This window comes from Corylus avellana, chromosome ca5, assembly GCF_901000735.1.
Source record: "Corylus avellana chromosome ca5, CavTom2PMs-1.0".
NCBI lineage: Eukaryota > Viridiplantae > Streptophyta > Magnoliopsida > Fagales > Betulaceae > Corylus > Corylus avellana.
In genome coordinates, this window is record NC_081545.1 from 14,356,974 (window position 1) to 14,369,982 (window position 13,009).

General features: G+C 36.9%; 1 protein-coding gene across 2 annotated transcripts; it reads right to left on the reverse strand.

Moving 5' to 3' along the window:
• Positions 1-10,237: 10,237 nt before the first annotated feature.
• LOC132180411 (seed biotin-containing protein SBP65) lies at positions 10,238-12,720 on the reverse strand. Of its 2 annotated transcripts, none has more exons than XM_059593218.1 (3): positions 12,219-12,720; positions 11,036-11,740; positions 10,238-10,722 (listed from the first exon to the last, which is right to left on the reverse strand). In XM_059593218.1, the coding sequence occupies exons 1-3, from the start codon at positions 12,624-12,626 to the stop codon at positions 10,444-10,446; spliced, it is 1,392 nt and encodes a 463-aa protein (XP_059449201.1). In that variant the 5' UTR covers positions 12,627-12,720; the 3' UTR covers positions 10,238-10,443. The 2 variants fall into 2 exon arrangements, with proteins under 2 accessions (XP_059449201.1, XP_059449200.1); XM_059593217.1 differs by having other exon boundaries at positions 10,238-10,725.
• Positions 12,721-13,009: the final 289 nt, after the last annotated feature.

The window sequence follows — 13,009 nt, forward strand, 5'->3', positions numbered from 1 at the left end:
GGATCAATTTTCGTTGTTGTTTTGTGGGTAAGGCCTCTTCAGGAGCGCCGATTTCATTTCTTTGTGCTTTTCTCTTCCGGTGAATCTTATCATTTGTATCAATAGGTCTTTCACGCTTCAGGCGTGCCTTAGACTCATTTGCTACTGTATTAATTGATTGTCCTAGGGACTTCTATCTTCGTTGGAGTATTAGCAGCTGGAATGTAAGACTTAACTATTTTCTTGTTGTCAATAAATGCATCCGGCAATTAATTTGCAATACTCTGCAAATGAATGATCATCTAAACTTTTAGTTCACATTGATTGGTACGAGGATGAAAATGAGATAAAGTCGAATTATTTGAAGTAATTTCTTGTCGTGCTTCTAGCAACAACTTTTCTCTCCCTAGTGATGGGAATATGTTTTCATAAGCAAAAGTCGAGCAATTAACTGAAGTTGTTTAATAAACGATTCAGGTAAACCATTTTGAGTATGAGTATGGGCAACATGATGTTTAACATTAATTCTAATTGACATGCAATAGTAATAAAATGCTTGAGATGTAAATTCACCCGCATTATCCATCCGAATGGATTAAATTGGATAATCTGAAAATTGTGCTCGTAATCTAATTATTTGAACAAGAAGTCTAACAAATGCAATATTACAAGTAGAAAGCAAGCAAACATGTGACCACCTAGTTGATGCATATATTAAAACCATAAAATATTTAAATGGCCCACAGGGAGGGTGAATGAGCCCACATATATCCCATTGAATTCTTCTTAAAAATGATGGAGATTCAACCATTACCCTAGAAGGGGATGGTTTGATAACAAGTTTATCTTGAGAACATGCAGCACAAGGATAATCACTTGGTAAAAGAATCTTCTGGTTCTTTAACGAATGCCCATGAGAGTTCTCAATTATTCGCCGCATCATAATTGTTCCTGGATGTCCAAGGCGATCATGCCAAAGCATAGACATCTTTGGATTAGAGCACTTCTGGTGCATCACAACATGTGATTCGATTGTTCTTATTGTTGTACAATACAACCCAGAAGAGAAAGCAGGTAGTTTTTCCAATATGAGCTTCTGGCCCGAAATTATTGAAGTAATATAAAGATATTCGTCACTGCCTTCATTAGTGGTTTCAACATGATAACCATTTAGACGAGTATCCTTAAAACTGATTAAATTTCTTCTAGATTTAGAAGAATTCAAAGTATCATCAATACAAAATTTTGTTCCTTTTGGCAATATGATATTTGCTCTTCCAGAGCCTTCGATTAAGTTTGATGAACCTGAAATTGTATTGACACTAGCTTTGTTTAATATCTAGTATTAAAAATATTTCTTATCTCTAAGAATTATGTGCGTTGTACAACTGTCTGCTAGACACAAATCTTCACCAATCATCTTAGAATTAATCATTCCATCAATGACCCATGCCTCCATATCTAAACAAAATATATTTTAATTTTGATTAATCAAAAAGAAAATAACAAAATACAATTAAATTTGACAATGTAAACATATTGTGATTAAAACATAATGAAAACATATTAATTATTGTAGACATATTCATCACCAATCAAAATATCAGTTTTTATGTTAGAGTCTACAAAGAAATCAGAAACATCAAGATGAATGTTACTCTCTCCATTTAGAGCATCAAAAAAATTGGAGAATCTTCAGGATTACTGTGATTAGCAAAATTCATTTTAATCCCCTTTTCTTTTATGGAGGCCAAATATAGGTCTACCAAATGTTTAGGCGTAGGACAGGTACATGACCAATGTCCTTTCATATCACACTTGTAACATTTATCTACATAGTTCTTTGTAGGTTTATTCTGTAAACCTTTGTTTTCATTTTGTTTCGCCTCAATGTGGTTCCACTTCTGGTGGTATGGAGTATTTCTTTTGCAAGAATTATGAGTACGTACATGTATAGGACTTGGACGGGCGGCGAAAACGTAGATCTCCTTTGAAAAAAGCTGATCTAAGAACCCTTGCAGAAACTGACAAAGCCAAAAGATCGGGGAGGAAAACGAACGACGAGGTGGAGTAGAAGGCGAAAACTGTGGAGAAGGCAAGGCATTACTGTTGCTGTTGGAGTCTAAACAAAATCTAAAACAAAAATAAGAAAAAAAGGGAAGCGAGGAAGGATGGAAGATCCTCCCTCCCTCTTGGATCGCACTGGAAAAGGGCTAGGGTTTGCTCTTAGCAACCTTACTATTGAAAATCAAAGTACCCAAGGATTATGAGTCAATGCTATAATTAGTCTTCGTTCAAATTATTCAACTGACATTATGTAGAATAAAAACTTTAAGTGATCTAGTTCATTGTATTTCAAATGTACCAACCAATCCGTACTCTCAACTTTCATAATTAAGATAAATCATTATGATTGATAGTTATAATCTGGTCAGATGAAATGCTCAATTTCATCACCGACTACGAACTAAGGTTTATAAGTTTACAATAAATTGTGATTTAAATCTTCTGCGTATTAATATCATTAAGACACTTAAACCAATACAATATAACTTATGGACTGCAATCATCAAATGATTATACGTGCTCAATGTTCTAGTTCATCTTAGAAAATAAGCAACTTTATTAATAAGCAAAATATTATAATTAGGGCACTAATCCTAACAATTACTACAAAGTGTGCAACTCTAGACGCAACTCTCATCTCCGAGTAAACTCACAATGTAACCTTAAATTTAGTCAGCAAATCATATTGCGACTTTAAAACGTTTAAGAAATCTCTTGTATCTAGTAGCAACATATAAGATAATAAACTTTTAATTCAATTAGGGTAGAGGGATTTGGATGCTCTTAAAGATTATCATAATAGGCTAGCCATTACCTATATATTATTATTTGTCTATATCACATCACAAATTCACTCCACTAAGAAGCCTTTGGAACCTTTCTGCCACTAACAATTAACAAAAGTATTTGTCCCAATATTACGTAATTGACAAATGGTGAGGTGTAGTTGACATAACCTTTTTTTTTTAGCTCTCTTTCACATGTATCTTTCAATACAGAAATGATTGCCTTATTTATTCTTTAACAAAATTCTCATACAATTATTGTTGAGGATCCTTTGTGACTTTTCTTGTTTGACATTCTACAAAGTTGATCCAAAGCGAAATTAGAACTGTTCTGATAACGCGTGCTAATAAGCAAAAATTGAAGATCGAAAGTGCAAGATAATTTAGAAAGAGACAAAAATAATTATAATGAATAGAAAACTTTAATCACTTGAAAAAACCAAAAAAAAAAAAACTTTGAAAAAAGTATTGAAATATGATTTTAAATCGAAGTGTAGAGCTAAGCTTACAAGTCATATAGATGAAGTAAACTGACTTTTCGACAAAAACAACAAAAGTCTAATTATTACATGTTGGGAATAAAATTACACTATAAGCCCATTAGATTTTGGGCCTTAGGGCTAATGACAGGCCCACAGAGCTATTAATTAAATAGCAAAATATACAATTAAAGTGGGACTCTATTTCTCAGAGACCTACTCAAAGTCTGGATTGGGGAGAGATAGTTCAGGTCTATCTCAACTCTTTAAGAGAGCTAGTTCAAGTCTTTCTCAACTCTTCATGAGATAACTCTTTAGGAGAGCTATTTCAAGTATATCTCAACTCTTTAGGAGATAACTCTTCAGGAGAACCAGTTCAAGCTTACCTCAACTCTTAAGCCTATAAATAGGCTCCTACACAAGGTACAAAGGGATCTGAATATTTCTCTGATATTGATAATACTTGATTAGGTTGAACTATTGAGCTTTGTTCATCAAATTGCTCTTCTCTAAGGAACTGAATTAGGCATCGAGTTTTCCTAGCATAGACGCCAATGGATCCTTTGACGTTCTTACTATTTTGCAGCCATCAGGGAGCATCACAAGCGCATTCTGAATCTATCACGTGCACACCTCGAAGAATGTGTAGCTCAAGCCATACCAAAAACAGTTAGACAGAAAATTGTTCTAACAGTTTGACACTATCTGTGGGAACAACTATTCATTTCTTATAAAAAAATAAAAAATAAAAATAAAAAATCCGTTATGGTAGTGATCACACAATGACCGGCTGATGAACGTCATTCTCCATATTTTTGACCGTCTATATCCAATCTAGACTTATGCTTATCCATATAGATTGCACGTATTCATGTTATGCTATATTAGAATCAAATTGTTATGGCTTGCATGAAGGAAGAATAAGAAGGGTGGGTGCCACAGGAAGAAAGGGCGATAGTGGTCGGGAGAATGGCCCCCAAGAAAGCATGGGAAGAGGAGATGATCGAAGAAAAGAAAGGGATAGGAGTCAACAGCCCAGAGAACCAAGGAACTAGGATGTGATAGTATAAATACGGTGATTGTAGCTACCAAGTACCCTGAAGAAGAGGGCAAGGCACTTATCACACCCGGCAACAGATGGAATACAAAACTCTGGCTACTGGTATCTTTATGTACTTCCTTATTTTCTCTTAGGTTTATGTTTATCAACTCTGTTATTGCTTTCGGACTTTTTCAAATAAACATGGTATCCCCTGGATTTTGGGGGAATTGATATTTTTAATAAAAGAATGAAGCTAACTTAAGCATTGGAGTGTCCCCGGTCTAAAGACCGCCGGACCATTGATGCCTCTTCTTTTACAGGAAGTAGGATATAGGGAGAAAACCCAAAGGAAAACAAGGCTATGGGGAGAAAACTCTAAGGAAAAACAAGGCTACAGAGAGAAAACCCCGAGGAAAAACAAGGCTATAGAGAGAAAACCCCGAGGACAAACAAGGCTATAGGAGAAAATTGATAAGTACCAAAATACTCATAATTTAGCCCTTAAACTTATATTTGTTAATTCCTTAGTTCTGTTAGTTTATGCTATTTTATTTCACTTTTGTATTTTTTTTTTATAGGTTTTTGGAAGCAAAAAAAAAAGCTTTTCCAGAAAAGTTTAAGCTTAACTAATCATAATAGAGGACCTATATGATGTGGTTAAGTTTAATCAAATAGAGGAAATGATTAAATCGGAATTTCTTAAATTGGAGGCAATATCGGATTGGATTCAAACTTGGATTCTGCACACGTCTCGGTATTTTGACCATAACTTTGACAAATATCCCATTGAGGTGATTCAAGCGGCACTGGAAAGATAACTCAAAATTATACAAATCATTGTGAAATAGCATTTTCCTAATTTGGACTGCCGCTATGTCAAAATCATCCCGCAAGATAGGACCGCAATTCTGGATGAATCCTATTCCGATTTGGACTTAGGTTTTCTTTATCCTAATTGGGCTAATACTTAAATCTCCGAATTTCCTAGGATTACTAGTCCTTCTAGGACTCTCCTAAGACCTATAAATAGACCGTTAAGCCTCACAATTCAATAGACAATTTGAATGAGACAACTTTGGGGAGAGGAATTGGAGGCTACTTTAAGGAGTCGTTTTTGGTTATTTCTTTCCCTTTTCTTTTTAGTTTTATTTTAATTATGTGTAACTAACTTTTAAGGAGGGCTAGATTGAAGCCCTAATTGTGTTTATTTAATATTTTAATATTGGCACCTTTGTGATAATCATATTGTATTGCTTAACTTAATTAATTCATGCTTTCTTGAATTCCTCCTATGTATGTGATTGGCCATTATATGGATGTGGTATGGACTAGTTAATTAAATCAATTTGGATGTTCGAGTGATGGGTTTAATAAGAGTAACAAAAGTCATCCACACCGGGTTCTTGGGTTAATCAACATGGGGAACCGAGAGTAGAAACCTATGCCTAATTCGTTGCTTAGGAAAATGAATAGCTTAAGGAGTAGACACTCACACCCTTAGGTTGACAAACATTAAGTATTTATACTATGATTGGATTATTGGCATATTATTATATTATCTAAGTATGATTAGTGGTGGATATCAAAGCCTTGCCTTTACCTTTTCATTTATCTTTATTTTTTTTTATTTCTTTTTCACAATATCAATTTAGTGACAATTTGATATTTTTATCAATTCTAAAACAAAATCAATAATCCTCGTGGGATCGATCTTGTATTTGTTGCACTATACTATCGTTTAATCTTGTGCACTTGCGAGTAAAACATACTAAATATTATCTACTAATTTAAGAAGTATTTGGCACAACAAAAACCCTAAGGAAAAACCAGGGAGAAAACCTTGAGAAAAAACAAGGCTATAAGAATAAAACCATAAGGAAAAACAAGGCTATAGGGAGAAAACCCTAAGAAAAAACCAAGGAGAAAACCCTGAGGAAAAACAAGGCTATGGGGAGAAAACCCTGAGGAAAAACCAGGGAGAAAGCCTTGAGAAAAAACAAGGCTATAGGGAGAAAACCCTAAGGAAAAACAAGAAGCGCCCAGCCACCCCCAGAGACAGGAGGAAACCCCGGGCCATGCCATCCCAAGAAGGAAGGAACCACAGGTAAAGGTTTGAGCTTGGCTGTTTAGCTAAGCCTGGTAGGTAAGGTCAGGTTTAACTCCTAGCACACAGGTAAAGGTTTGAGCATGGCTGTTTTAGCCAAGCCTGGTAGGCAGAATCGGGTTTAACTCCCAGTTCACAAGTAAAGGTTTGAGCTTGGCTATATTAGCTAAGCCCGGTAGTAGAATCGGGTTTAACTCCCAGTTCACAGGTAAAGGTTGGAGCTCGGCTGTTTTAGCCAAGCCCAGTAGGTAAGGTCGGGTTTAACTCCCGGTTCACATGTAAAGGTTTGAGCTTGGCTGTTTAGCTAAGCCTGGTCGGTAAAGTTAGGTTTAACTCCCGGTTCACAAGTAAAGGTTTAAGCTTGGCTGTTTTAACCAAGCCCGGTAGGCATTGTCGGGTTTAACTCTCGGTTCATAGGTAAAGGCTTGAGCTTATGCTGTTTTAGCCATACTTGATAGATAAGGTCGGGTTTAACTCCCGATTCACAGGTAAAGGCTTGAGCTTGGCTGTTTTTGCCAAGCCCAATAGACAAGGTCAGGTTTGACTCCCGGTTTACACACCCGGTCATGGGGGGTATATGTATTAATGATGTTTGCAGGAATTGTTATTTTAGGAGAAAGGTTTACAGGGTTGCAGGTTTATGGATGAAGATGAATACTTGGTTCTTCAACCAAGTCCTAAAAGATATGACAGGTTTCACCCTCAGGCAAAAACGAGAGTTGGGGGTACCCTCGGGAACTCAAACAATGCCATGAATAGAACAGAGTAGCTCCAGGTACACTTACAAGGAGACATGAGTCTCGGGCAAAGCCAAGCAATGAGTCATCAAGGGACTCTAACTGAAATTCCTGTTACCCGAGTACCTCAACTAAGGGAATTGGGGGTAACTATTGGGAATAAAATCACACTACAAGCCCATCAGGTTTTGGGCCTTATGGGCAATGACATGCCCATAGAGCTATTAATTAAATAGTAGAAGGTACAATTAAAGTGGGTCTCTATTTCACAGAGACGTACTCAAAGTTTGGATTGGGGAGAAATAGTTCAGGTCTATCTCAACTCTTCAGGAGATAACTCTTTAGGAGAGTTAGTTCAAGTCTATCTCAACTCTTCAGGAAATAACTCTTCATGTGAACCAGTTCAAGCCTACTTCAACTCTTAAGCCTATAAATAGGCCTTTACATAAGGTACAAAGGGATCTGAATATTTCTTTGATATTGATAATACGTGATTAGCTTAAATTATTAAGCTTTGTTCATCAAATTGCTTTTCTCCGAGGAACTGACTTAGGCATCGGAATTTCCCCGGCGTAGACGCTGACAAATCATTTGACACTCTTACTATTTTGCATCCATTAGGGAGCATCACAAGCGCATTTTGAATCTATCATGCACACACCTCGAAGAATGTGTAGCTCACGCTATACCGAAAATAGTTAGACAAAAAATTGCTCTAATATATATTACATAAAATCAAATTGCGGAATAAAATAAAAATTTTCTTAAATATATGAAGAAATGCAATAATAAAATCGCTACTAAAATGAGAAGCTAAATATTTTATAAAATGATTAAAAAAAAACAAAAAAACTTAAAATGGGGATTTGGATGAAAACTGTAGATTTTAGGCTTGAAAACCGAAAAACGGTGTTCACCTGAGCGTAGCTCTGACAGGTCTTTTCGAATTGCAATCTTATGCTCGATTATAATACTTGTAGTTAAAGTTATTCCCAATTTGTTGGTTATTGTGTGATATTGTCCCAATTATACCTCTTTCTATTACTTCTTGTCATATGCTTACGCTGATTTTTTCTGTCAAATTTAAATGCCATTAATTTAAAGGGTTAAATATCAAATACTCCCCCTGAAGTTTGGTAACTTTATTTTTACCCCTTCTGGGGTTTCATTTTTATCACAGGACTCCCCTGGAGTTTTGATAAATGACCAAATTAGTTCATCCGTTAGTTGACCGTTAGGACTGAAACGTGGACCAATTAAATGTTGACACGTGGCACATATTTAATTTTTTTTTTTATTTTAATTTAAAAAAAATTAAATATGTGACACGTGTCAATATCTGATTGGTCCACGTGTCAGTCATAGCGGTCAATTAACGGATGGACTAACTTGGTCCTTTATCAAAATTTCAGGGGGTCCTGTGATAAAAATGAAACTCCAGATGGGTAAAAATAAAGTTACTAAACTCATGGGAGTATTTGGTATTTAGCCCTAATTTAAAATCTGATAACTGAGTATTTGAAAATCCTCCGCGGCTTAAAGTTGATAAAAAGCTTTAGATTTGAGTTTCAACAGCCTTGGCAACTGGCAAGTAAGGGGGCATGCATGTAGCCTTGAATTCGAACGTGCATAAACTCAACATTCTTGGTCTGGGTGAAAAATTCACAAGGCACGCGCACAAAGTGTTTGATAAAATCACTATTTCTAGCCTTCTTACCCCAATTTCAAATCATATATTTTTAAAAATCCACTCAATTACACCTTTGACGAAAAATGAATATTAGTTTAAACTTTAGAGTTAATATTATTTAAACTAATAGAGTTAATATTATTTTGTAATTATTTTTAATATTTAATTTATATTTTAAAGTCCGTATTTAATAATGTGCTTAACCCAAAAGTTGGTTGGATTAGGGTTTAATATTTTAGTCTTTTTTTTTTTTTTTTCTAATCAAATGCGGGAAAAGGTTACAAGGGATATTTTAGTCTATTTAAGCATAAGTTTCAATTGTATTTGAGAGACTATGATTGAAAAATAAACAATTAGTAAGACACCCTCCCTCTCTTTCCTTGATATGTTCCCCCCTCCCTTCCCCATTTTCCTTCTCCCACTCTCTTTCCCGATCTGTGTTTTTTTTTTTTTTTTTTTGGTTTTTTTTTGTTTTTGGATTTCACTTTCTTTTCCATGTTGTTGTTCTTTGTTTGTTTGTTTATTTTTTCTTACTAGGTGTTTGTTTGGGCACACTTTGTGGGTGCCACTCATGGGGGATTCACTCAAACTTCCCCCCAATTTCTTTGAGTGCGCCGCCGATCTCCTCTGCGCCAGCTTTGCCGTTTACTGTCTTTTGATGGGTCTTTTCACGCGTCCCCACCGCAATGTGCTTCCAACGCCATCTACGCATCGGTTTCCAGCAAGCACGCGATCGGCTTTTCTTCCGGCTGTTGTCATCCGCCTAGTGTGCTCCTATTTTTAAATTTTTAGTTGTATTGCTTTGATTTTCCCTATATTTTTCTTGTTTTTCTTGCTGCTTGTAATAAGGCCATGTCCTCTTTCTTGATCTCCTCGCTTGTTATTTTGGCCCAGACCCCTGGGGTTGTGGATGTGAACGATATCCTGGCTTTCGAGTTTAGGAGGATGTGTGTCGGCATAAGGTCCTTTTGATCACAGGGTCGAGGAATAAGAGCTACCTATGCATTAGTTTGTGTCTGCCTAACGCAGATCTGTTATTCCAACTGAAGATTAGTTATAGGTTAGTGGATGTTTGGCGTCTTTGATGTGTAATCTTTTAGTTACGACTTTGATCTTTTAGCTTCGGCTAGGATCTTTCAGAACATTATGTTCTGTGATTGTAAGAGTTTTAATGCTCTTGATTCTTCTATTAATGAGATAAGAATAATTTTCCTTAAAAAAACAAAAAAATCAATCACCTTCGTCCATCTCTAGATATAAATTGATTTGAAACAAGCATCAAAAGCATTATCCAATTATTTATTTCCACTTTGATGATCACTCCCCTGTTCATAGAGAGACAATTATACATCAATCATGCATTAATCCATATTTATTTTTATTTGAAAAGAAACTATATATCATGTTTCTGAATCACCGAAGAGACTCAAATTTATTAACACACTCAAAAATACACAACAAACATGCATATTATATATTTATATAATTAACCACATGCCCCTCCCACCACTACGCATCAACTTTCAAACATCTATCAAACCCATTACTTATTCATTTTATTTATTTCAAACTTTCACTTCCCTCTTCATGCTTGTGTTGCCCTTGCTTCTCATAACTCTCATCTTCGCCAATAACAAGCTCTTTCGTTTCCTGAGCAATCTCAACTATGGTTTCGCCGATGGCCCCGAGCACCCCAATGTCTTGATCATCTCCTCCTCCTTTTCCATGCTCTTGGCCTCCCTCAAAGCTTTCTCGAATTACATTCTCGGATGTCCCTTTCTCCATCATCTTTTGTGTCTCTGTTTCTTGAACCTGGGATTCACCTTCCTTATCTTCTCCCTGCTAAACAACAAGAAGTAGCTAAGAAATTAATTAAGGATTTGGGTTCATAGCTTTTAAAATATTAATTCAATAATTTATATTAACCATGCATTTCTTTTGAACTTAATTAATTAAGCTTAAATGGTGGAGTAACATGCAATCAAAACAAAAGTCATCACATTTTACTTATTGTCTCTCTCGCATATATATACACATACGTACAATAACAGTCTTAAAATATTAATTAAATAATTAAATTTACATAAATAATATTTAATATATAATGTTAAAAGTTACGAGGACGGATAATTTAACATGATATTAAACATACCCGACATTCGGCTGATCTCTTAGCTTCCAATTCTCTCTGTGCCTCTTCTTTCTTCCTAGCTGTGTACTCCTTTGCATTCTCTCCCGTCGACGCGGCAACATCCTTGACAGCAGACAACGGCTTTGTTGCAATCTCAGCAGCCTTATGACCTGCATACTCCGCTGCTCCTTTAACGGCACTCGCCGCCACTTTGGTTCCCTCCACGGCCTTCTCACACGAGTAATGCGCCGCCGTCCACCCCGCCACCGATGCCTTGTCCTTCAAGCCAACGGCAGTTTCCAAAGTCGCATCTTTTGCGCCAACCGCCTTATCCTCAACATAATGCACGGTGGTCTCCCCTGTATGCACAACCACGTCTTTCGCTTGCGCCGCCTTTTGCAGCGCTAAGTTTTTAGCTTTCTCTGTTGTTGATGCCGTGCAATCCGCCGCCGTCTTTGCTGTGCTGGCAACGGTTTCCTTTGCCTGCGCGCCCTTCTCTGCTGCAGTGTCTTTCACGGCAAGGCTTTTGTCTAGGACGGTGTCCTTTGCTTGGGCTCCCGTCTCTGCGGCATACTCGGCTGCTGCGCTCACTCTCTGGCTTACAGATTCTTTTGCCTTCTCGTAGCGCTCCTCCGCAGCCCTTAGCGCCTCTTGAGAATTTTGCTGCGCCATTGCTCTCAGCTTGGATATCTCTTCTAGAGATGGTGGTTGTTCCTTTTCCTCATCCTGACTCCATTACAATATATAACTTAAATTGATCAATAAATTGCAACTTAAATTGGTCAATAAATTGCAACTTAAATTGATCAATAAATTGCTATAAATTGTAACTTAACATGATCAATAAATTGTAACTTATTATAGAATTACACCACATCAAATTTAAATGTTAAAATGTTAACATCAGTATTATAAAGAGAGTAAAAGATGGGTAGTAATTTAACATGGTACGAACCTGACTTCAAATTCTATATCCGTCACTCCACCTCTGATTTAATTAAAATATTTTATATTTTACCCATTAAGCCATCAACTTTAAATGTAAAATTCTCCAAAGAGTATAAGAGATGATAAAGAGAATAGAAAAATGGGGTATATATATATATATAATTACTTAACCAAATTAATAAATTTACCCTTCCTCATCACCTTAAAGTTCTGAGATAAATCATAGATTTAACAAAACCTCTTCTTTGCTTCTCACCTCTTTGCGTTCTCCTCCTTTCTGAGGAATCTCTTCTTTCCTTCCCACCTCCGTGGCTTCTCCTCCCGCTTCCCTGCATTTGGCCTGATCACCTGCACCATTAACTTCAAACTTTCCCACAGCATAAGACCTCTTTTCCCTTCCTTCCCTAGCTTCACCCTCTTTGTCTTCACCACACTTCTCCTCTTCCTCCTCCTCTCCCTCTTTCTCATTCTTTACTTTATAAGCGAGAGACTCAAACTGGCTTTCCTCTCTATCTTCACCACCCTCTTGAGGAGCACTTTCTCTGGTACTGGCTTGCTCCGCCAAAGACTCGAAGTGGCTCGTCATCTTCGGGACCCCGTCTTTCTCTACCGGAATTTCTCTCTCGCTGGTGGTGGTCTCTCTACGCGCTTGCTCAGAAGCCATGATTGTTCTCGATCTCCAGCTATGTTTGTTTTTGTTGTTTTCTGGTTTGAGTCTGGGAATGAGAGAGATTAATGGTGTTAAAAAAGAAACGGGTATGGCGGTTTTGAGGAGGTGGTGATGATGGACGTGCTTGCATGGAGTGGACATGTGGTGAGTGGTCTGCTGCAACGTGTTTGGGTTTGTGCAAACCAAGGAGGTGACTCAGCGATTGCATGTGAATTGAGGATTACGATTGGGAAGGGAGATCAAAGACACGTGGAAATGAGTGAGCTGCTACGTGGAGAAATTGGTGGATAAGATTATGCCCATCCATTTGCTAAAGAGATGGTAGCTAGAGAGAGATATCTAGAGACGCAACAAAAATGGCGGCCTCATTTGCTTTC

Excerpts from the sequence above, each read along its gene's own strand:
- LOC132180411 (XM_059593217.1), bottom strand. The coding sequence starts at position 12,626 with ATGGCTTCTGAGCAAGCGCGTAGAGAGACCACCACCAGCGAGAGAGAA. Across the intron at positions 11,741-12,218 it reads AAGGAGGAGAACGCAAAGAG|GATGAGGAAAAGGAACAACC; the intron begins GTGAGAAGCAAA and ends TAATGGAGTCAG. Across the intron at positions 10,726-11,035 it reads AGAGATCAGCCGAATGTCGG|CAGGGAGAAGATAAGGAAGG; the intron begins GTATGTTTAATA and ends CTTGTTGTTTAG.